The sequence below is a fragment of the Salminus brasiliensis genome, chromosome 23 (genome assembly GCF_030463535.1).
Source record: "Salminus brasiliensis chromosome 23, fSalBra1.hap2, whole genome shotgun sequence".
Lineage (NCBI taxonomy): Eukaryota > Metazoa > Chordata > Actinopteri > Characiformes > Bryconidae > Salminus > Salminus brasiliensis.
Window position 1 is genome coordinate 4,184,438 of NC_132900.1, and position 25,473 is coordinate 4,209,910.

The following is a 25,473-nucleotide window of genomic DNA, read 5'->3' on the forward strand; positions in this document are numbered from 1 at the left end:
AGAGGTGGTGTCTGACTTTACATGTATGTTGGAGTCATGTTCTTACCCTATTAGCGTCGAGAGCATTGCTAGTGCTAGGGGGAGCTATGAACGGGTGGGTTTATTTGGTTTATTTATGAATAAATAAATAAATAAAAATAATAAAAAAATATGACAAAAAAATGTGAAAAAATAGTGGTCCAGAGGACTAAGGCACTGTCCCTACGATCAGAGGATCGCTGGTTCCAATCCCGGTTATGCTGCTAGTCCCATACAGAGCACCGTTGGCCGTTGGGTAGATGGCGCTCTCTCTCCCCCCATATCCCTCCAGTGGCCATCACTGGCATTTGGGGGCTGGTGCATCGAAGCCTTCAGGCGGGACGGTTGCCTGGTGATGCTGCATCGATGGCAGTTCGGAAAATGAGAGGCTTGACTATGCACACATCGGAGGGGACGTGTGTTGGTACCCCTCACTAGTGCCACAGGCATCGCATGCGATTGGGGGGAGAGTACGTACGGGTTGGGTAGTTGGCGGTCCAAATTGGGGAGAAAATGGGTGAAAATTCTGATATGAATAAATTAAATAAATCAAATGGAAATAAATATTATTTTAAATAATAAATATTACTAAAATAAATAACATTATATTAAATATAGTCTGTACATCTAATGTATCTCATTTTGAGATTATTGTAGTAATTTCACAAGATTACTTAACTTACTTTTAATGGATTTTTGCTTGTTTTAGGAGATTTTATCATTTAAAAGTTTAAGAAATTGAAGAAATAATATATATTGAGCTAAAATATTGAGCTTTGGTCAAGAAATGTTCTTTAAACAAACAAACATACTTTCTCTACATCAGAAAACTCATCACTTAAATATGTTATAATATTCTTACAACAATATAAAACTAGACCTATCAGATATTTAGACTAGATCTAGACTAGACCAGACTAGAGGAGCAATTTCACTTGCTAAGATGGATTTATAGACAAACCACCTTTGATTCCCAGCGTTGGGGGACTCGAGTCACATGACTCGACTTAGATCCCAGATTGAAGGTCTTGACACTTGCTTGATTAACATTAATAAAAGACTCGCCTTGGTATCCATGACTTGAGACCTGACTGGGATATCAGATTTTCCAAGTACCAGGCAGGACATTTCGCCTAGAGTGGCCCCCCACAAGAGGAATTCCTACCCGGAGAGCCTCGCCATCCCTGAGTTCAAAGTCCAAGATGGCCGCGCCGCACGTCAGCAGTAGTAAAAGCAGTGTTAGAGTGTTATGCAGTTTATCAGCACTGCTTATAATCTAATAATCTGTGTCTCGTTAAATCAGCCGTACACTCAGTACTGTCCGACCTCTGTCTGTGGACGTGTTTTCATGATGTTTGGTTGAACCAGCATAATGCTAACATAGCAGAAGTCTAGTTTATGGTATAACAGGCACAAAGACTGGGCTGGCAGTACATGGGTTAACCACACAGACTCCAATGATTTCTTTATGGGCAGTTTGGACTGCTTATACTGTGCAGTAAAGAAAGCTCATAAGTGAGTGGAGAACACTTACTTACTCTTACGCTCTCGCGGTCTTTTCATAGTTAGCTGAGGAGCTGCGAACTTCAGAGGCCAGACCAGAGATAGTGGAGCTGCTGCGTTTGCTTTCCAAACCTCATGTTCAGGTAAGTTTTTTTTTTTTTTTTAGGGTTTTATGATATTCGGAAAATACAAAAGGACACAAATAACTAACGTAAATGATTCCCTTGGTTCCCCTAAGGGCCTAATTATCCCTGTAGTAATCCCAATACTGAGTGTAGGAACAGGCTTTAGACAGTAGTTTAGTATTATTGGTTATGGTTATGGAAATTCCTGATCACTCCCCCCTTCTAAATACATGACAAAAGTATTGGGACACCATGCATTGTTTCTTCCAAAATTCCAAAAAGGTTATTCTGCTTTCTACTAGATTTTGGAGGAGTATTGCTGTGAGGATTTGATTGCAATTAGCGACAAGAGCAGCTCATCCCCTATTTAGTACTGGATCTTTATCCTGAAGAACAAAGTTCCACTGCTCCACAGCTCAATGCTGGGGGACTTTATACCCATCTGGCCCACTACTAGATAGTTTCCAGCTCATACTCAGCATTAAGAGACTCGAATTTGAGCAGGGGGGCAAAATAGCCTGATCGGGACCCCCCTCATAATAAACCTAGTTGATTTGAGCTTGTTCCACTTTTCTTTCAGGACCTCCTCTCAGTGCACGATGCTGTCGCCCAGAAGGACTATGACCCCAAACTTCCTCCACTGCCACCTCTGCCTGCTGATGTCGATGAGGACGAGGAAGACTCCATCAGGATTATCCGGCTGGTCAAAAGCAAAGAGCCGCTGGTCAGTCTCTCTGGGGTCATGGGAATACCTGACCGTTCTCTCAAAAATGAACATCTTCATCCGCTGAAGAACCAGTAAAGTACTAAACACTTAATGTAAGTCATATTAGACTGGGAGGGATTGCATTGCCATTAGAATGGGATGCTCTGGTGCATTAGCTAGTACATTAGCCTAAAGGCACCATGCTGCCTAATGCCAGGCGTGAGCTAGCAGAGGGGTATGAAGCCCCCCCAGCAGCATTGAGCTGTGGAGCAGTGGAATGATGGATGGTGGTGCTCCATCCAGTACCTTCGGCAGAGCTCATCATCCAGCATCAGTAGCTGACCTCACTAACTTTGTCTTTGTGATTGCTGAATGCAATCAAATTAGCCAACAAACCTGTCTATTACTACCCTTGATTTGAGAAGAACCTCTGAAGGAGCAGCTGTTCACATAGGACATTGAACTAGTGGCAGCCTTCCACTGAAGATCTGAGGGTCATTTGAAAGCCATCAGTTGCCCATGTCTAATACGGCCCTGTAGGAGTTACTTACTGACTGAAAGCGCGATGCTGTGTGTGGTTGAAATGAGGGTACGAGCTATTTGGGGATGTTTTACGGGGGATTTTTTTTTTCAACTGTAATCATCAGAACGTTATGAAGCCACACACATGGACACAGGCTGTAATAATGGAGATGATCAGAACAGAGCCTGGATCCCTGCTGCCCTCTGCAGAACCTCAACGATCACTTTTTCCATCTCCCCGAAGCTCCATCTGCACTTCGGCTACATTCAGGATACATGTTTCTTAGATAGAGCGCTTCATGTACAAATGGGGAACATTAAACAGCCCTCTGGAAGGCCCAACAGCCCGAGTTAAACACGCGCACCTCACAACGAGGTTTATCTTTTTATTGCCGGTGATCTGACGCATATCGTGGCGCCCGGCCCATCGTGAGGCAGGACCACTAAAATGTTTTACTTTATTTTTATTTTATTTTGTAAGTTCTTCCACCGAACATCTGGCAAATAGCGCTGGAGGGAGCTTGTCATTTCTGAATGAAGCTCCTTTATGAATTCCAGAGTCAGAATGGAAAGTTTATCACTCACTTCACCGAGAGTCCCCGTGTGCCATCTACACGCTCCGCTGGATGTTTTTCTTTCCTCCTTGTTCCTGACACCGTTTTGATTGGAGTGGAGGACCAGAGGCTCTGCTTTTTTTTTCGTCCGAGAATTGCGTTTACACGCCGTCAGTCAGTTTATCGGAGCAGTCCGGTAAAAATGTGTGCGTTCGGACGTCTTAGTTAGCAACAGCTTCGTCAAATGAAAGCGAGGACGGCCTGTTTTGGGCCGGCTGAGGCAGTTTGATAGAGAAAACACAGAGCTTACAACCTGAGACACGGACGGCGTCCTTCTGAATGATGGAATTTTACATTTGTTGAAATAAGTTTTCCCTCCATTTGTTTCCAACACATTTAACTATTCGCTGTCATCCAAAGCTAATGGAAAAAGTTGACTACTGAACTCACCTGATGGGTCATTCCACGCCAGCTCCCCAAAGGCCTGTCCAGTCACGCCATGGATTTCAACGGAAATGTTCAAGAAAAAACTTTTAATGTTTAATTCATGCCAAATTTCATAGCTGTGCTCCAGAAGGACCCTGGTTCTTCAGAAGTTCATTAAAGCGATGGATCCTAAAAAATTGGGGTTCTACAAGATTTCCTCAAGACAATGGTTCAACACTTTGTATTAAAAACTGGGGTTCTGCAGGAGTTCTTTAAGACAATTGATCTACACTCTTTCACCCTACAGGCTTTGGCACAGTCAATGGTTCTAGACTCTTAAAAACAACTTCAAGAGGTCTGTACAAGGTTCTGCAGGAATTCTTCAAGCCAATTGGTCTAGAACAATGATTGTGCAGGAGTTCTTTAAAGCAATGGTTGTTTGACACTCTTAAAGGGTGTTCTTCTAAAACCCCTTGCACCCAACTTACTTAAGTCAATGGTTCTAGACTCTTAAAAACAAGATTCTTCAAGAGGTCTATAAGAGGTTCTGCAAAAAAATCTTAAGCCAATTGTTCTAGAAAAGTCCTTTAAGGTTCTTTAAGGTGTTGGTTGTGCAGTTTTTCTTGTTATGAGAGTTCTTAAAAAGCAATTGTTTAAAATTAGTTTAAAGCCCTGATAGACTTATGGTCAATGGTTCTAGACTCCTAAAAACTTGATTCTTTAAGTGGTCTGAAAGGGGTTCTTCAATAATTCTTTAAGCCAAGAGTTCTTTAAGATTACGGATCTACACTCTTAAAAAATGGGGTTCTACAAGATTTTTTTAAGACAATGATTTTTTAAGACAATTTTTTTTTTAAGGCAATGGTTCTAGACTCTTAAAAACAACATCAAGGGGTCTGTAAGAGGTTCTGCAAGAATTCTTTGAGCCAATTGTTCTAGAAACATTCTTTAAGGGTTCTTTAAAGCGTTGGTTGTGCAAGATCTTTTTTTACAAGAGTTCTTTAAAGCAGTTGTTGTTTGACACTGAAGACTGTTCTTCAAGAGATCTTTAAAACCCCTTGCACCTAACAGACTTACATCAATGGTTCTAGACTCTTTAAACAGGATTCTTCAAGGGTTCTTTAAGGTAGTGGTTCTACAAGAGTTTTTTTGGCCTACTATGGGTCTACTATGTTAAAAATGGGAATCTTCAAGAGTTTAAGGCAGTGGTTCTTTAAGAATTCTTTAAGCCAATGGTTCTCCAAGAGTTCTTTAAGGTACACTCTACACTCTGAAAAAGTGAGGTTCTTCGTTATACTCCATAAGTTATAACATGAATACCAAAATGTTTAAAACATTGATTATCTTATAATGGTTATAATGGTTGTAATGGCACATGGTCTTGAGAACCCAGGGCTTATTGATGTAATCCATGGCCCCATGGAGGCCCCACCTCACAAAAGGATCTGCTGCTAACATCATAGGACACCTTCTGGGGTCTTCTGGAGTCCATGCCTTGACGGGACAGAGCTGCTTTGGCAGCATGAGGGGGTTATAATGTTATGGCTGATTGGTGTATGTCTTTTTTTTCTGGATTGAAACTATACATACAGAATAATGGTAACCTCTCGTCCGTCTGCGTGGAGCTGTTAAGTGGATGAAGTATAAAACACAGCCAGTGATCTGTCATCCATTCAGTAGCAGTTTGACAATCTGATACCAACAAATATGGTTCCACTTCTCACCACCAGCTATTGACTGTGCCCCATGGGTCTCCAATAACCGCCAGGAACGACCATGTGTTCTAAAAAAAAGCCTGAGGTGGACCGTCAACTGTCAGGCCTGAGCGTACATACTCCATCAGATCAGCTCATGCAGACGCTGGGTCATCTTACTGATGATGAGTAATTGAGCAGCCGTGGGGCTAAAAAGCCCCTCCTTACACTCTGATTGTTCAGCCTCCAAGCATGTCATTTTCTGAGAAGCTCCATCCAGAAGGCGTCTATTTTCTCCACACCGTGGCAAGCCGTCAGTAAACAGTGGGCCCCTGCTCTCCCCTCGGTTTTTAACCCTGTCTTACCTAACGTCTCGTCAGTGAGATGGTTCTACACTCTTAAAAGTGGGGTTCTTCCAGAGTTCTTTAAGACAGTGATTCTACAAGGCAGTGGTTTGGCACCTAACAGGGATAATTAAGAGATCTATAAGGTAATGGTGCTGTGCTCCTAAAAGCCGGGTCCTTCTGGATGTTCTGGAAGGCAGTGGTTCTACAGAGTTCTTCAAGAATTCAGTAAGGCAATGGTTCTATGCTCTTAAAAGTGGGGTTCTTCCAGAGTTCTTAGACAATTGTTCCACAAGAGTTTTTTAGGGAAATGTTTCGACATTTCAAAAACAGAGTTCTTCAAGAGTTCAGGAAGGCAGTGGTTCTACAATATGTAAAAACAGGGTTCTTCAAGAGTTTAGGAAGGCAATGGTTCTATGCTCTTAAAAGTTGGGTCCTTCTAGAGTTCTTTAGGCAGTGGTTTTACAGGGGTTCTTAAGGGCAGAGATTCGACACTCCTACAAAACAGCGATTGGCACTCTTTAACTTTAACAGTTTAACAATGTTTTCTAAAATGTTTTGACACTCCGAAAACAGGGTTCTTCAAGAGTTCTTTAACGAAATGATTAGACACATAGAAAACAGGGTTCTTCAAGAGGTTCTTTAACGAAATGATTAGACACATAGAAAACAGGGTTCTTCAAGAGTTTAGGAAGGCAAAGATTCTATGCTCTTAAAAGTTGGGTCCTTCTGGAGTTCTTTAGGCAGTGGTTTTACAGGGGTTTCTGGTTAGACACTCCGAAAACAGGGTTCTTCGAGAGTTCTTTAATGAAATGATTAGACACATAGAAAGCAGGGTTCTTCGAGAGTTCTTTAATGAAATGATTAGACACATAGAAAACAGGGTTCTTTGAGAGTTCTTTAAAAGAATGATTAGGCACATAGAAAACAGGGTTCTTCAAGAGTTCTTTAAAAGAATGATTAGACATTCAGAAAACAAGGTTCTTCAAGAGTTATTTAAAGGAATGGTTAGACACTCAGAAAACAGGGTTCTCCGAGAGTTCTTTAAAAGAATGATTAGACACTCAGAAAACAGGGTTCTTCGAGAGTTCTTTAACAGAATGATTAGACATTCAGAAAACAAGGTTCTTCGAGAGTTCTTTAAAAGAATGATTAGACACTCAGAAAACAGGGTTCTTTGAGAGTTCCTTAATGAAATGATTAGACACATAGAAAACAGGGTTCTTTGAGAGTTCCTTAACGAAATGATTAGACACATAGAAAACAGGGTTCTTTGAGAGTTCCTTAACGAAATGATTAGACACATAGAAAACAGGGTTCTTCAAGAGTTCTTTAAAGGAATGATTAGACACATAGAAAACAGGGTTCTTCAAGAGTTCTTTAAAGGAATGATTAGACACTCTGAAAACAGGGTTCTTTGAGAGTTCTTTAATTGAATGATTAGACACTCCAAAAACAGGGTTCTTTGAGAGTTCTTTAAAATAATGATTAGACACTCCGAAAACAGGGTTCTTTATAAGTTCTGTGAGGTAGTGGTTCAACTCTTATTCTTCAATAGTTTAAGACAAAGGTTTTATACTCGTAAAGTGGGGTTCTTCCAGAGTTCCTTGAGGCAATGGTTCAACATTCTTGAAAAAACAGAGTTCTTAAAGAGTATTATAATGTAATGGCTCTACTCTCTTAAAATCAGTTCTTAGTTCTTCAACAGTTCTTCAGGGCAGAGGATCTACACTATTGAAAAACAGGCTTCTTCAAGAGTTCTTTAAGGCAGTGGTTCAACCCTCCTGCCTGATCACTCAGATATCACCACAGTGCATCCAACAATAAAGGTGGCATAGAGAGTCTTTTATACAGTGATAGAACCATGGTACATCACAGACTGATCAACGAGGACATGCAGCACACCCACTAGTCAGGGGAAGATTTGAAGCGAGCTGCAGAGGACATGTCAGAATGCACTGTCAGCCTCACTCATTAAAAACAGTTAGAAGAGAGCACCCCTTAAGATGATGAGGCCACCAGAAGCTTCTTCAAAAACAAGAGATCATTTTGCACTCCTCAACTGAGGCACTGAGACCTATGATTAGGAACTGGTGGCCATGTTGGCCACACCTGTGGTCAGGGAACCTCTCCGGGTCCTCCTTCCCTCTGCTATCAGCACCCCAGCACTGCCTGGTAGGGCTGACCACCAGTTTCCCTTATTGTTACCTCTCCTGCCGCCTCGTTGGAGGCCGCTTGGGGCCATGAGGCCTTGGAAGGAGTTTTCTGAGAGGCCCTTCACAGCCTGAATGCCCGACTTTCCACACAGTTTGGACAGGAGTTTATTTTAGGAGCTTGCCTAGTTGTTGATATGTGTTTGAGGGCTTAACCTAAACAATTGTGGTTTAGGAGGCCATGTTCGTAACGGTGGGCCCGCTGGCAGCGCTGGGAGTAGAAGTGCGAGGGGTGCAGGCTCTCTTACATAGATGTATTGTGAGGGTTTTTTTTTAAGTAGGTGTGAGGTGATCATGCTAATGGAGACTGAATTGAGGCAAAACACTGTAGCACGTTTTATTAATCAAGCCCAAACATAAGCTCAAGGTCCGGACTGAATGAACATGAAGGATTGATCATTGTGGCTGCTGATTTTCTTCTAATGTGGCTTAAAAGACATGCATCAAATATTTGACGTATAATGTCAACAAATCAAACTGCTTCAACAACAGTTAGCTTGTCTGCAGTCGAACCCTTAAGACCTGTATTTCCCTCATTAGGTCCCTCATATAAGCTTTTCTTGGGTCCAGCACAGCTTTTGGTTTCGCGATTCCTGCTGTATAAACCCTGGATGTTCAGAATCTGGTGACAATGTATATATATAATATAGTCTGGGCTGTTGAAGCAGAAGATCATTTAGCCTTGAAATGTTAAAGATACTACAGCAATAAGCCACGATTTACCAATAAAACTGCAGTAACACACGGTTTTGAGCGGTCAACATAAAATATGTTCAATTCATAAATTGAAAAACAAAAAACATTTACGATAAACTATTCTTCCGCTAAACAAAGTAGTCCGTTAACAGTGAGTACCGTTGCTAGGCTTGCTAGTCAACGCGAGGGTGAAGACTTAGCTAAAATAACGTAGCGTAGCCGCTCCACTAAACAGAATATGCCTGTGTGTGTTCAGGGTTTTTTAGTTGAGTGGAAATCCGTAGATCCGTAGATCTCTTACTCTACAGGAGAAGTCACAGAAGTACAGGGCTAGCCTGGGCTGTGTTTTTAGCCTTTAGCATAAGAAGCTAACTGAGTAGCATTAGCTTAACTGAGCACTCTCTGTATTTCTCCCCGGATCTTAAACGGGGACAAAAAATGTGAGACTTCAGTATTTAAGTAATAAATGACACCTAAATAAACGTGCCTTCAGCAGTCAGTGTGATAGAACTGTAACAGAAGCTAACGTTAGCACTAAGCAGGCTAACAGGGAAAGTTAGCCGCTGTTTACCTCAGAAGTCTCCATTTGTGAACTGACTGACTGGGTTTAAAACAGTGACGCATTAATAGGGATGTTAGATGTTGTGATCTACTACGTTCCTCTGGTAGAATGGAAACTCAATCAACTGATTGATTCTTTATTTATAGGTAAAGAATAATAGGTCAGATTCGACACAGATGTATAATGTTGTTTACATCTGCCACCAGACGAGTTACAATGGGAGCAAAAAAGGCCGAGAAGTAGAACCAGTGCTTTCTCTGAGCTACCATGTTCCATCCCTGTATAAAGGATGTATAAGGGGTATCAGCTATTTCAATCCAAATCCAGTCCCGAGTCTTTGTCTTAACCTCGCTGTTCAGAGCGCCACCTGGTGTCCTCAAGCCGCCAATAATGACGGACATGATCCCCAGCCGAACGTTCTCAGAAGGTAAATAAAGGAGTTGAGGTTCTGCAGTGTGGAGCTATTTTACAGTGGAACCTGAAAACAGACCATAATATCTGACCCTTTATAAAACTCTCACTGAAACGCTCAGTTTTACCAGCGGGAGAACCGCAGAACCGCTCACTCGCCTTTCTCTGTTTATAAACCAGCACTGAAGAACCCATTCAGAACCGGGAGGAGGCTAACGCTAATGCTAATGCATCTTAGCTAAAGCCAAAACTATATCGGCGACAGTTTGAAAAGAGGGGATGCTGACTTCACACGTATCGGCATATGGTTGTCCCCATCGTTTTAGAGTCGGGAGCATTGCAAATGATAGGGGTGAGTGGGTGGGTTCATTGGTTCAGCTAAATTGGGGAGAAACTTGGTGAAAAAGAAATAAATTAAATATTGGAAGCATCAATACAAACTTATTTGAACAAACTTTGTTAAAATATGCCTTGTTTTTCCTGCCAATTAGTTACGTCGTGTTTTTCTCGTCAGGCCTGAGTAGAACATCACCAGCCACATGCCCTTTGGAATAGGGCTCACTGCTCACTCCACTCCTTCTGTGTTGTAGGGAGCCACCATCAAAAAAGATGGGTCGACTGGCGCCATCGTGGTTGCCCGGATTATGAGAGGAGGTGCTGCGGACAGAAGTGGTAAGCAGTAGCACATTCTGTGCACTTCACTTGTCTCTACACGCTGGCATTTCCTGTAGGCTCAGTTTTTACTAGACTGAAGGATTCGGTTTGGTCACCACAGCTTAATTCAACTAGGATGTTTATAGGATATCCTGGAGGAACCTCCAGGAGCGCTGTAGTGGAATTTAGACTATAAAAACAACCTATCAAGCTTCTCTGCATGTTCAGACGTTCATTCAAATCAGTGAGTTGATTACTGACACACAGGGGACACAAATGAGATGCTCGGGAGCTGCCCACATGAGCCTAAGGTCACCATGCCCAATGCCAAAGGGTATGATGGAGTGATGGAGTGATGAAGTTCCATCCAGACCCTTTTTCTAGTCATCCAATATCAGTACCAGACCTCCCAGGTGGTCTTGAGTGGCTGTTCAGCATCAAATCCTCACAGCAATGTTCCAGCATCTATTGTAAAGCCTTCCCAGAATAGTAGAGGTTGTTACTGCAGCAGGACAACCTGTCTTGAGCAGGTGTCTACAAACTTTTGGACATCCCAAGGAACATCATCTACACTGTCCTCAGATTTTCTTGGTTCTCTGCTAGATGATTTATGCAGGCTTGTGTTCTCGTTAAATGAGGTCTTATCCATGAGGGGGACAAGCTCAGGGAGGTCAATGGAGTTCCAGTGGAAGACAAGCGACCCGAGGAGATCGTCCCTATCCTGGTACATGTCTCTCTCTCTGTTTGACTACAGGCCATGTGTGTGTTTGTTTCTCAGCATTTTCCTTCGGGCTCTGTTTTCTATTTATTCTCGTGCGCTATTCAACATGATGGTCCAAGTCCATACTTTGTGAGCTTTCATTGGAACCGCATCGTGCTTTCGCATCTTCCAGGCCAAGTCAGATGGGGCAGTAACCTTCAAAGTGATCCCAGGCTCCAAAAAGGAGCTGGAAGCTGAAGGCACCAAGGTAACACGTGTCTCTTTATCGGAATCCCAGTGTTTGTAAGGCGCAGATTTCAGTAATTCGATTTGCACCACCAGATAATCAAGACCAAATGCAGAGGGAAATTTGGGCAACATCAAAGGGTGTTTGTGGACTCTTCCAGATCTTTGTCAGGACGCTCTTCGACTACAACCCGAAAGAGGATCCCGCCATTCCATGTAAGGATGCAGGCTTGGAGTTCAGGAGGGGAGATGTGCTGCAGATTGTAAGCCAGGAAGATGACACTTGGTGGCAGGCCAGAAGGCACGGGGACACCAATCTGAGGGCTGGACTAATCCCCTCCAGGCAGCTTCAAGAAAGGTGAGGGAACCTGCATGATTCAAACAGGTACTTAAATTAAGCAACATTATTACCTCAGGTGTCCTTTTACTTTCATACAATGATTTGCAAAGTCATTTCTGCACCAGATTCACCAACTCACCACAATTGTATATACACTATATGCCCAAATGTTTGTGGACACCCCTTGTAACGAATGCATTCAGCTACTTTAAGGTGCACCCATTGCTGACACAGATGTACAGGTGCACACACATAGCTTGTCTAGTCCCCATAGACAAATATTACCAATAGAATAGGACTCTCTGGAGCAGATAAACATCATGACCCTATTGGCACCATGCTGCTGCCTAATACCAGGCGTGGGCTAGAAGAGGGGTATATAGCCCCCCAACATTGAGCTGTGGAGCAGTGGAAGAACTGTGTTCTCTGGAATGATGGATGGGGCCCCATCCAATACTTTTGGGATGAGTTAGGGAGTTGGGTGAGGTGAGGTGGGGTTGGTGATCATCCAACACCTTGACCTCACTAACGCCCTTGTAGCTAAATGCAATCAAATGAGCAGGTGTCCCAATGTGTGTGTCCCAGTGTGTTGAGTACAACTTCCTACACCATCGGAAGGCTCTTGGAAACTGGAGAAAACTGAAGAGCTCTGGTACAGGAAGAGGTCTGACACACTCAAATCTACTACAACAGCATCAAGCAGCAGCTTGTGTGATAGACGGTTCACTTGACAGCACCTTGTAGCTCAGCACCCTAACCCTGGAGCAACTGATAGAAATTGGGCGTGTTCTAAAACTTTTGACCGGTAGCAGAGACGTTACAAATGAGAAGACCCCCCCCCCCGGCCATTGTCTCACTCTCTCTTGAAATATTATTTAGATTCTCGTAACACTCAAAATAGCATCAGTTTATGGATAAAGTGCCACCTATCAACAAAATGAGCCAATCAGCTTGCTGGATACGCAGCCACACACCCCCATGAGTAGTAAGGTCTCAACCCTGGTGTTGTGTGACTGGGACTGGAAATAACTGCCCGCCGGGCACCAAATGAACAGACCTGCTCATAAGGCCTTTGTTGGCAGTATATCGGAATGCTTAGAGCGCCCCCTGCTGGAGAATCATCAACCTGCTGAATGTGAGTGACCGAGTGTGCAAATCCGGCCGGCTGTGAGGTCCTTTGCAGCTAAAAATGTCACAGACACCACAACAACAACAACATTCCCCATCGTCAGGCTCTTGCTCAACTCAATCAATCAAAGCCAAGTTCAATCGCTGCTCCTCTCATCATACGGTCATACAAGGAGATGAGGCATGGTCAGCGGCAGACAGGCACAACCCCTTAGTCTATCAGTCAAAAGCACGCATCTCACGAGAGCCACAAAGCATCCTCATCCACATTTTCGGAGCCCCATCCATTACATCCAGACAGGTATGTACTGGCCTCCAAACAATGATGGGAATTTCTCAGGCAGCTGCTCTATTTATTCGCTATTAATGCATCTGCCCAGATCAAGTAATCACGCAAAATAATGGCACAGGTGCTGATGCGCTTTGGACGCGGAGTGGATGGAAAATCGCGCGGCGCTCAAACTCCATGATGTGTATCACAGACTTCAGCTCTAGTAGCAGTTTCTTGGCAGCCACCTACGAACCTGGACGCGGGGGTGTTCAGCAGGCTGTGAATTGAGGCCTTTGTGTTTTAGGTTCGCGGTTTGAGGGAAGTGCGGAGTGCGCCGCGCGGAGGGAGAGGAGGTCGTGGATCTGGCTGTGAAAGTGATGGTTTCAGATTAGTTCCTGTGTTCTCTCTGCAGGAGAGTCGCCTTGCGGCGGCCCGAAGCCCTGTTCCATGCCGCAAGAGTGCCAAAGCCCAGCGCCGGTAAGCTCGCTCAGCTGTGATGATGACCAGATTTGCAGCAAGGGCTAGCTACGGATAGAGCAGCCTGGGCAGATAAGAACAGGGCGACCTCGCTCACCGCTCCACTCCACTGCAGATACTGTAAATATCGTCTTATGACCCAGATGCATGTCTTTCTGATCGGTGCTGTAGTCCAGTCTGAAGGAGGCGGTGCAGTAGTATGCTGCGAGAGACCCTATCATACTAACTAAGCCATCTAACTAAAACAGTTTTGAAGCACAACTGTGTTCTCTGGATTGAGGGTTGGTGCTCCATCCAATACGTTTCGGATGAGCTGGGGAGTTGGGGATGATGTGGGCTGCTGATCAGCCATCATCCTGATGTTACTAACGCTCCTGTCGCTGAATGCAATCAAATCCTCACTGCAATTCTCCTGCAAAGTCTAGTAGAACGCCTTCTTCTCTGGACAGTAGAGGCAGTTACTCCAACAATCTAATCTAATACCCTTGATTTCAGGAGAAACATAGAATGAGCAGCTGTCCCAATACCTTTGTCCAATTAGTGTATATAGTACGATACTGAAAGCACTGTTTCCGGACTGCTGGGAGGAGTGCTGGGAATTAAAAAGTACTCAAAGTACTCAAAGCACAACTGTGTTCTCTGGAATGATGATTGGAGCTCCATCCAATACGTTTCGGATGAGCTGGGGAGTTGGGGATGATGTGGGCTGCTGATCAGCCATCAGCCTGATGTTACTAACACTCCTGTCGCTGAATACAATCAAATCCTCACTGCAATTCTCCTGCAAAGTCTAGTAGAACGCCTTCTTCCCTGGACAGTAGAGGCAGTTACTCCAACAATCTAATCTAATACCCTTGATTTCAGGAGAAACATAGAATGAGCAGCTGTCCCAATACTTTTGTCCAATTAGTGTATATAGTACGATACTGAAAACACTGTTTCTGGACTGCTGGGAGGAGGGCTGGGAATTGAAAAGTACTCTGTGCACCTGTGTGAGTCGGGTATGGTACCTCCTTCACGCTACAATGCTCTTGCCAACTGTAAAACCTCATAAAAACTCAATGCTAGCTTGCTTAATCTACCTACTCTGTCTTCTGTCCTCTCCCTGTCTTTATTTGTCCCTCCCTTTTGTCGGTTGCATAAATTTAGGAAGACTGGCTTAGGCATCACCGTATATCTCCACTACCTGTATCTGTCTTTTTTCAAATTAAGAGCCCCCTGCAGGACATTGCATAAAATTCTGCAGCGGCAATATTTTTGCAGGAGCGGGCCACCTACATTCTACACCTACAAACGTCTGTTGAATATTACACTGGTTAATGTGTGAAAATCTGGTATGCACACTTTCTGAAGATGCAGATAGAGGCCTAGAGGGTAAAGGTGAGAAGCTTCGGGGTCAGGCAGATGCATCCTGTTGCAACTGGCTAGATTGTAAAAGTCGTAAAGGATGGTCCATCTATTTAAAGTAGACGTTGGCTTTGAGCTGTGGTGTTAAGTCACCAAAATTCAACGTCTGTCTAACGTTGGAGCTTGACGTCAACCCAAATGTGATTTTTTTTTTTTTCTTTTTGGAATACGGATATGTGTGGCTTTGGTTTCCAGGTCATGGTGTTTGGTAACCAGTAACCAGGCTATAGTGGCACTGAGAAAAGGCCCCATTTCTATAAATACCTTGGATACCTGTGAGGCTATCTGCTGTTTCTTAAGGTAGCTGTAATTTGCTGTAACACCTGCGTGCCTCTCATCTGCAGCACACCTCTGACCTCTGACCTGAGGCCCGTTTTTCAAAATGAAGGACTCGTCCAAGAAGCATCCGAGAAAACCTGCATTCTCTCAGGCCTGAGAGAGGTGTTCCTCCTCCTGCCTGATGACATACGAGAAAAGGACCCGACACTTTTGCGAGTGGAGCGGCTGAGATGGCAGGGGACTGAGACTGAGAGATGGAGATAGACGGAGATAGATGGAGTGAGTTGGAGCCAGGGGCTGTGGAGCGCCCCTCTGGAGACGTGAGCGGGGCGAATAAACCCGATAGCGCTCGAGGAAGTGCTGTAAATCCCAGCAGCTCTGCTGGACACTTTAAAAAAGTGTTTTACTGTGTGCGAACAACACGTCCGCCCCGAAAGCCCGGAAAGATCCTCTCTCAAGGTCACAGGGATTGTGGTTACTCTGCACACACACACACACACACACACACACACACACCCGCTCCGAGTGGCGTCCTTTACAGCTGAAGACTTCTGCACGCTCATTGAAGAGGTACGCAGATGGATACGTATGTCCAAATGTTTGTGGACACCCCTGCCAATAAATGCATTCAGCAACATGGAAGTGTGCCAATGCACATACACAGCTTGTTAAGTCCCTTTAGAGAAATACTGCCAATAGAATAGGACTCTCTGTGGCAGATAAACATAACCCTATTGGCACCAGGTGTGAGTTAGCGGAGTATAAAGCCTCCCAGCATTGAGCTGTGGAGCAGTGAAACAACTGTGTTCTCTGGAGTGATGGTTGGAGCTCCATCCAATACCTTTCGGTGAGTTTGGGAGTTGGGGATGATGTGGGCTGCTGATCATCCATCATCCTGATGTTACTAACGCTTCTGTTGCTGAATGCAATCAGATCCTCACCGAAAGTCTCCTGCAAAATCTAGTAGAACGCCTTCTTCCCTGGACAGTAAAGGCAGTTACTCCAACAAAAGCAGGATAAACTGTTCTAATACCATTGATTTCAGGAGAAACATGGAATGAGCAGCTGTCCCAATATTTTTGTCCAGTTAGTGTATATAGTACAATACTGAAAACACTGTTTCCAGTGCAGTTCAGAACAGTTCAGCCACCAGAATCAACAGGCCCATCTAAATGCGACGACTCTATCTGAGTAGATTAACTCGATGTTATTGGAGTGCACTATAAACTCAGTGATGCAGTTACACCGAGAAAAGACAGCAGCTGGAGGGACGCGGCCTTATCTGGAATATTCTCATCATCTCATCTTGAAAAGTCATCCCACATCTGCTCAAAGTGACGGTCAGGCCTATAAAAGCCCATCTGTGCTGGCTGAAGAGAGAGTGACAGCTGCCCTGTAAGTCAGGACCTTTTCACACTGATGGACACACAGGATTTGCTATTTTGTTTAAATGTGAGAAGCATATCCTCCCCGGTAGTAACCTCAGGCTCCTGCAGATGGCGTTGCACGAGGATGATGGAGCTATAAATACCTGCGGGGTTGGAGTGAATTGGATCGGTCTCGTTGGATGTGTGGAAAACGGGTTGAAAGGGAGTGATTGCATTCGTGTGAAAGCCATAGTGTGAAGGAAGTGGCTGAATCTGCAGGTGTATGGAAGCTAACGGTCATACGGGTCTACCAGCAGTGGCAGAAATCCCATTCCTAGTTATGGCAGAAAGTGACGAAACTGACAGACAGGGACCACCGGTCCCAAACCCTCTCCAGATAAATCTCTCCATCCGGAAAGTGTGAGTCTGATCGTGGTTGGATGAGAAGTATAAACAGACACCATTCTGACTCCCTATTGGTTTATAAGCAATCCATCGCACCTGCACCCGTCCCGTCACTCTCCAGTGAGCTTACAGCAGACGTCTGTAGTCTAGTATGAAAACTGTGTCCGTGGCAGAGACTCAAGAGAGCTGCAGTGAAACGTCCCGACTGAGCCCCACATTTACATTCCAATAAAGCTTATTGATCACACGCCTCTGAAGTCTGACTTTCTGCAGCTTTACAAAACTTCTAGACAACGACTCCTCATATTTTCCTCCATGAAGCTCATGTTAATGCTCAGTAGAGCACAGAGACGCTCCTTTAATAGAGCTGATATTACTGAAATGCTTCATTTTCAATGGGCAGATCTGCAGCTGAAACAGGAGCCTAGTGCAGCCCAACATTTTTAACATCAACATTTTAATAGATCATTCTCCTCATTATGACTTTTAGAGAAATGTTTCTCTAAAAGGGGGGGGGGGGGGGGGGGGTAGTGCACTATAGACCCCTGTGGCGCGGCCTAAGCTTTCGGCCTTTATTTTCCTTCCATTACTTTTACTTTTCTACTTGAAGTCGTTCTGAAACCAGTACTTTTACACTTTTACTGGAGTAAAAAGCTTCAGTTGGTACTTCAGCTTCTATAGAAGTCTTTTAAACCCTAGTATCTCCACTCACTTCTACCTGAGGAATGAATGGGAATACTTTTGACACCTTTGGCTTCCAGGCAAGACTTGCTTCTAGAAGTTTGAGGAGAATTTCCTGTAGGCTGGTGGGATTTCTGCCACTGCTAGTAGACCTGTATGACCGTAAGCTTCCATACACCTGCAGATTCAGCCACTTCCTTCACACTATGGTCTTTGGCACTCCCAGTTCTTCTACAAAGTCAGGACACACACAAACACACACACACACACACACACACACACACACACTCAAAGACTCACACCTGCTACATAACATGAGGTCAAACAAATGCCACCCGCAGTGCTGTACTCAAGACCTGGCAAAGCTATAGAAAAGCACGATGGCCTGTTGTCTCTCTGCAACCCTGCCCTTGTCCAAGGCCACACACACACACACACACACACACACCCCAAGCTGTGGCCTTCCACTGTCCCGTGTGTCTCATTTTTGCGACATTAAAGCATGTTCTTCCCCGTCCAAAATAATCGTCCCTGCTCTGCTTTTTCCGTCTGTACGGCACATCCCTCACCAACCCTGCTATCATTACAATGTTTACATCCAGGAGGGCAGCGAAATGACAGGGCTGCAGTGACGAGGTGTCTGCCTGTGTTCAGCCAATCCCGCCACTCGTGTGCTCACCCTCTGTGATGTTTCCAAATATAAGCATTAAAAATGCCATCACCCGCACTCTGATTATACAGCCAGGCTGATTGATGAGGTGCACGGCAAGTCTTTTTTTATGTCTACCCTCTTTCCTGGGACAGATAGCACCGAGGACCGGGTTCAAACCATAAGAACTCAGGACATGTTTGTGTGTGTGTGTAATGTCCTGTATAAGTGAATAACACAGCATTTTATTGCTGTCAAACACAAAAACATCCAAAACAGCAACTTTACAGGAGAAGGGAAAAACCGCCTTAGCTTTCAATGGAAGTCAATGTAAAAAAATTATATTCCAAGTGATTTTGGAGCATTTCTATTGGTCCGTTCCTCAGGGAATTTGGACGCAATGTAAAGGACAACTGCCCGTTTCAAATTATGTCAAAAAGTGAAAAACGGCAAAACTAGACATATAAGGTTTTGCACGACAGCGACGATATTGTAGCTATTGTGAAAGATTTAAAGGGGAATCCCACCCATATTTCAAACTTGCTGTGTAACTTAATTATTGCCCTCTAAACACAGCCATTATATTTAAATTGTTAATATATCAGAGTGGGTTTGGTCTGAAACGGTTCGTTGTTAAGAAACTTACCGACTCAGATTTCTTCACTGTGGTGGTGAATGGAACCAGGCGTCACCAGGACGACAACACAAGTATAGACACTTCATTTACTGTCCAGTGAACTTGATCATGTGTCTTATGAGTCTTATATGTAATGTTGATGATGTAAAATAGAGGAAAATTTAAACTGAATACGTTTTCTGAATCCTATTTTGCCTCACAACAGCCTGCATGTATCCCTCCACCAAAATACAAACACCTCATCCAGAACTATGGTATAATACTATAATTAAATACATATTTATAACCAATTATATGGTCGATGTAGCTTTCAGAGGCATCAAACAGTTGAGATATCAGATATATATGAGAGTTCAGACTATCAGAATTTTCTATTTTTCACTTTTTCATTTAATGTGAATCTGTCAACTGTTCTTTACATTGGTCATTGGTCAATTTTGTGATGAATGGACCAATAGAAATGCTCCTAAATGACTAGAATCATTTTACATTGACTTCCATTGAAAGTTAAGAAGGTTTTTTGCTTCTCCTGTAAAATTCAGATTTTTGGAGAATTGTTGGAGTTTTGAGTGACAGTGACACACAGACGATATATTATATGTATTATATTATATGTATGTTTCATAAACTGGATTATTTTATTTGTTTATTAGGAATCGCTCAAATGGTACGAAAAAATAAAGTTACTTTGAGTTATGTTGGAGAAATTGAGGTTACAATGTTTTTTGAAATACACTTATATGTATAAAATGTTTAATAAGAGACTCTCTCTCTCTCTATTTCTCTCCCCCCTCACACTTTCTCTCTCTCTCTCTCTCTCTCTCTCTCTCTCTCTCTCTCTCTCTCTCTCTCTTTTTCCCTTTCACTGACCAGACAGTGAGGAAGGTAATCTTTCATCCTTTCAGCTTCGTGCTACGCATCATTTGCTCACCTCTAATTTTCCACTATTTCAGACTTAAAAGTTTATATGATGTGAAAAAACAGTAGCATAGCAATTCTCCCTTGTCCCTTCAGACTGTCTAATTAAGGGTTGCCATGTTCTTCACTCATATTTATCATTATTTAATTAGAGTGTGCTCTTTCTCTGCTTCCTTTGCCCTCTTCTGTCATGTCACGGGAAGATCCAGACTACGGGGCCATAAGTGGAATACACATAGGTGAGAATACACATCTTCCTCCTACTGCTATATTCCTCCTGTACAGAAACTGCTGATGCTGCTGGACATTATACTGAAGCCTTCTGCCCTGAAATGCGGTCACGCGTCTTACTGATCCAGAGTGACCAGCTGCTCACATTGTCTTTTCAGGTGTAGAGTCAGTGCACACTGGGGCAGCTGATAAAGGGACACTCAGGCCTGTATCTGAGGATGCATCCTGAAGGGGAGAGGAAGTGCTTTGGGGTGGATACCTGAGGGCAGGCTGTCTGAAATGTTGTTGCTGGTAAAGCAGAGGGAAGGCAGATAGCTAGCGCTACTGCTGTGTTCATTAACATAGGCTTTACTAGCCAGTATTTATTTAGTGCTGTCAGGGGGGTCTCAGTGTGAAGTGTGTGTGTGTGTGTGTGTGTGTGTGTGTGTGTGTGTGTGTAATGCTGGGTAATGTAGTATGAGAACATTAATGGACGACACATTCATTTGCCCACAGTACAAGAACCTGCCGCTACGGGGTGCTTACCGGATTCTGCCGGATGTTTTTTTAGGCAAACAGATGATGAGATGGGGTGGAGGAATGGGGTGTTGAGGAGATGGGGTGGAGTAACAAGGTGTTGAGGAGATGGGGTGGAGTAACAAGGTGTTGAGGAGATGGGGTGGAGAAACAGGGCGTTGGGAAGATGGAGTGGAGTATCAGGGCATTGTGGAAATGTGGTGGAGTAATGGGGTATTGAGGAGATGGGGTGGAGTATCGGGGCATTGTGGAGATGGGGTGGAATAATGGGCCATTGAGGAGACGAGGGTGGAGTATTGGTACATTGAGGAGATGCGTTAAGAAGACTGGTGCATTGAAGAGATAGGGTGGAGTTATGGGGCGTTGGGGAGATGGGGTGGAGTAACAAGGTGTTGAGGAGATGGGGTGGAGTAACAGGGTGTTGAGGAGATGGGGTGAAATAATGGGCCGTTGAGGAGACGAGGGTGGAGTATTGGTACATTGAGGAGATGCGTTGAGAAGACTGGTGCATTGAAGAGATAGGGTGGAGTTATGGGGCATTGGGGAGATGGGGTGGAGTAACAAGGTGTTGAGGAGATGGGGTGGAGTAACAAGGTGTTGAGGAGATGGGGTGGAGTATCGGGGCATTGAGGAGATGGGGTGGAATAATGGGCCGTTGAGGAGACAAGGGTGGAGTATTGGTGAATTGAGGAGATGCGTTGAGAAGATTGGTGCATTTAAGAGATGGGGTGGAGTAACAAGGCGTTGAGGAGATGGGGTGGAGTAATGGGGTGTTGTGTAAACTGGTCCTGAGAGAAGGTCTTTATATTTTCCTCACTTTATTTAAATGAGTATAAAAAGACTGAACAGCCCCAGACTGGACGTCTAGCACTGGTCCGTTGGTGCTGAAGTCCGTCAGCGTGGAGGAACAGGCTGAGGGAACATGCACTGCTAGGGCTGAGCGGCCAGGCTACTGTATGAGTATCCCAGAAACACGTCTCACTTTCTTCACTCTGGCAAGCAGAGCAGCGTCCCCTGCATCAAACGTCAGCTTGTCCACAGCTAATCTCAGGGACAGACACAATGGCCCAAGCCTCCATCAAAACCCGCCGTGACCCCTTGGTGAAAACATGCTTAAGGCATTATGACCAAGTCAGGCTATGAAGGGCTCATTCTGCTGTAGGCCAGAAAGCTGGAGATTTATCTCAGCAATGGTTTAGCAACTATGTGATGGAAAATTGGACGCTCCGGCATGGACGGAGAGCTCTTGGTAGCGCCGGGCGCGCTTTTGCGCAATTGTCGACATTCTTCAGTAAATCTATCCAGCAAAGCCTCCTCGGAAAGCGCGGAGATGCTGTTCGTGCGCGATCACGCAACGAGACGCGACCTGGCACGTTGTGGGAGATGAGAGGGGTCACGGAGCAGGGGATGGGTGAGATGTTAAAAAGCCGGGGAGACCTGGAAAAGGTATCAGCGAAATCCCAATAAGATCCAGACGTGGAAAACAGGGGCACATTAAAAAATAAAAGCTCTATTTACAAACCAGATTATTTAATCAGTATGCAGTCCCACAGGCCTGCAGGAGCCAAGTCGCTAATGCATGGTTGAAACTCCAGATTGCTTTCCTATTTCTCCAGACCCTTTTGGATGCTTTTAGTGTCAGGTAGCCACAGCATGTGTGCATTAGCAGACTCTGGTTATGAAGGCAACCAAAGGGCCTCATTGACTAGATAATGGTTTTACCATTCCTGCCCACACAATCGATCACTTGTGATATCTCATGCGTTTTATCTCTAGCCGGTGACGGATGATGTAGATGAGCTACGTAATGAAGTTAAGTGTAGTGCGCAGACCGTGAATTAAGGCATTTGATATCATTGCAATACTCTTTACCTTCGCAAGCCAGACAAGATTCCTCAGCCCGGGATGTGGGAGTGTCTGACTGACTGCACCGGCCCTGGACCTCTACGCTAAATCGCTGCTGCTGGTGATTTAATGGATCTCACATGAGTGGCTCCCTGCCATGCTGGGGACAAGAGGGTAGCAAAGAGATTTCTCTCCCTCCTTCATGAAGTCTACTGGAGTGCCTCAGGTCTCTACTCTTGGCCCACTGAGGTTTGCAATGAAGACTTCTTCTATAAAGTTTTTTTTTTTTTATGCCGAATGAAGCTTTCTGTCTGTCTCTGTTTCTCTATTTCTCGCTTTCCCAGAGATGCACTAGAGCCGCACTTACTAGTACTCACTGTACTCACTGTTTTCCAGAAATGTCCTGATCTATTTGCAGCACAGGGTAAAAGCATGGCAGTGTCATTGCAGTGCTAAGAATGGGCGACCAGAAGGGATGATCTCCAGGGCTAGTCATCAGGGGCTGTATGCTTCTGGTAGAGTCTCCCAAGGCAAGCAGGGCTGGGGTGAAGTTCCTGAGAAACACAATCCACCCCAAAAAAAACATCCCCAATGAGGCAGAGCCCAATAAAAGTGAGTACCCTACCCGGAAAAGGGGTACCAGGACCTATGTCTTGGAGCCAGGCGTGGGGGTAGTGTCCTCAGGCGAGCGCCTAGTCGCTGGACAGCCAGGGATTGTTAGCTCCTGGTAGAGTCTCCCAAGGCAAGCAGGGCTGGGGTGAAGTTCCTGAACCACCCCCCCCCCCCCCCAAAAAAAAAAAAAAAAACGTCCCCAGTGAGACACAGCACAATAAAAGTGAGTACCCTGCCCAGAAAAGGGGTACCAGGACCTATGTCTTGGAGCCAGGTGAGCACTTGTTGGCCGGCCAGGCAGCTCACATACCCAAGTCAGGCTTAGCTTGCACAAGTAACGTAGGATGACCATGTGGATCCACCCCATGCAAGGTCCAGACTAGGAAGGCAGTGCATTATTTACATTTATAGCATTTACTGATCCAGAGTGACTTACAAGGTTATTCATATTACAGAGGTGGACCAATGCAGTGATAGGAGTCTTGCCCAAGGACTCGTATTGAGGTAGTGCACCCAGACTGGGAATCGAACCCTGGTCTCTCACATGGTGCTAGTTAGTGGTTTTATCGGTTTTATCTGTTGCACCACACTAACCACGCAAGGACTGAATGTTGACCTTTTTTTGATGGTGAATATCCATCCACTACCCTGAATTGGACCAAGCGGTTAAGATGATGATGATGATGATGATGATGAAACACTGTTCTACACACTTTACCATGTTCGCATCAATTCCTGAAGAGAATAATCCAGAAGTGATAGTCCAGCACCAGACTGTGATACTGCCACCACCATGTTTCATAGCTGGGATGCGATTCTTATGCTGAAATACAGTGTTTCAGTTTTTTACCAGACATAACATTTCTTATTTAAGCTCGGAGGTTCTATTTTGGCTCTTCTGGCTCATCCAGGTGGTCTTTAGGAAACCCCTCAATTCCATACACGCCAAGCAAGGTCCTGCAGATCTTTGGATACTTGTTTGGTAACATCTTCCAGTCTTCCAGATGAGCATCACCAGATCTACATGTTTTCCTGGTCCCAGGAACAGATCCATCAAACCATATTTCTTCCATGTTCTCCTAGTTGGGCAAAATCTTTGTCACGTCCAAGCTCTTGTGTCCATCTCTTAAGAAACTGTCTCCAAAACACCAAAGTTGTTTTCGAATGTAATGACAGAGAAGAAGACAGCTCTACCCACGGACTCCTCAGGATGCTCCACAGCATGGCTCCTTCTTCCCACATCCGTGTGGTGAGAGCGCAGCTTTGGTACAGCCCATGCGTGAAGAAGGCCAAAGCCTAGCCAGTGTAGGTTGCAGGATTTTTTGGTCGCCACTGTTTTTGGAAAATGGTCGAGGCATGAACTGTAGATGGACACTGTGAAGGTTCCTCATGCCCTGAATGAATAAAGCCTGGTCGTGGAAAGCTCTGAAAGAAGCTTGACCCTTTTTCTCCAGCCTTCATATCACAATGACTTATTGAATGTTGACCTTTTTGGACCTCGATGAAGTGAACGTAGACCAGTCCACTCTGAGGAAATCCAGGATTGTCAACCAAAATCAAGAAGAATCATTACTTGGAGATTACTGGTTTAGTGGGAGACGATTAGTCTACATGGTATCGCTGGCAAGCAGATCTCTTTGAATGGAAGCAGAATAGCACCATTTTCTGATACTACCACCACCATGTTTCACAATTGGAATTAGGCTTGTTTGTATGCTGCTTGTATCCATCTTTGGAAGGACAAACATGCCCTGCAGTCCTACCACAGCAGATGTATGAGCAGATTTGAACTTTTCTAGAGCTTGTTATTAAAGCTCCTGTAGGTATCACCTTGATAAAGTTAGAGTAGAGCAGTTCACTTTCATAATATCCAGTATCCTCAACCACAAGCTAAAGGAAGCGTTACCTGGAGACTCAGGTTTAAGGTTTAAGACTATTGGGGAGGTATCATATCTGCACTTTTTAGTCTGGTTAAATCTGGCCTTGGTTCGTTTTCACCCTTGGTGCGATTCGTTTGGGCAGGTATGAATACCATAATTGCTTCTTGGATGCAGAAAAAAAAAACAACCACATCGAGACCCTTGAATACAGGTGGTCCCAATTTACCAGCACTGCCACCACCATGTTTTACAATTGGAAATGCACTGGTTTCCATGCTGTAAACCAATAGTTTGAACATAGCTTCTCTGAAAGGGAAAACATGTCCTGCAATAAATGTCCTCCAGAAATAAGAATTATTACTTGGAGACTTTCGTTCAGTGGGTGACTGTTAGTCCATCCAAGACCAGGGCAAACTAATCTGGTCCAATGGCAGCAGATCAGCCTAAACTGTGAAT

At 44.4% G+C, this 25,473-nt stretch overlaps 1 protein-coding gene across 1 annotated transcript in view; it reads left to right on the forward strand.

Moving 5' to 3' along the window:
• The window catches only part of mpp7b (MAGUK p55 scaffold protein 7b), a 62,639-nt gene that overhangs the window by 10,054 nt on the left and 27,112 nt on the right, over positions 1-25,473 (forward strand). Inside the window, exons 4-10 of the mRNA XM_072668902.1 lie at positions 1,588-1,664; positions 2,227-2,370; positions 10,365-10,446; positions 11,067-11,152; positions 11,322-11,396; positions 11,536-11,732; positions 13,526-13,590. Coding sequence (XP_072525003.1) covers positions 1,588-1,664; positions 2,227-2,370; positions 10,365-10,446; positions 11,067-11,152; positions 11,322-11,396; positions 11,536-11,732; positions 13,526-13,590 — 726 coding nt within the window. The remainder of the gene's footprint in view (positions 1-1,587; positions 1,665-2,226; positions 2,371-10,364; positions 10,447-11,066; positions 11,153-11,321; positions 11,397-11,535; positions 11,733-13,525; positions 13,591-25,473) is intronic.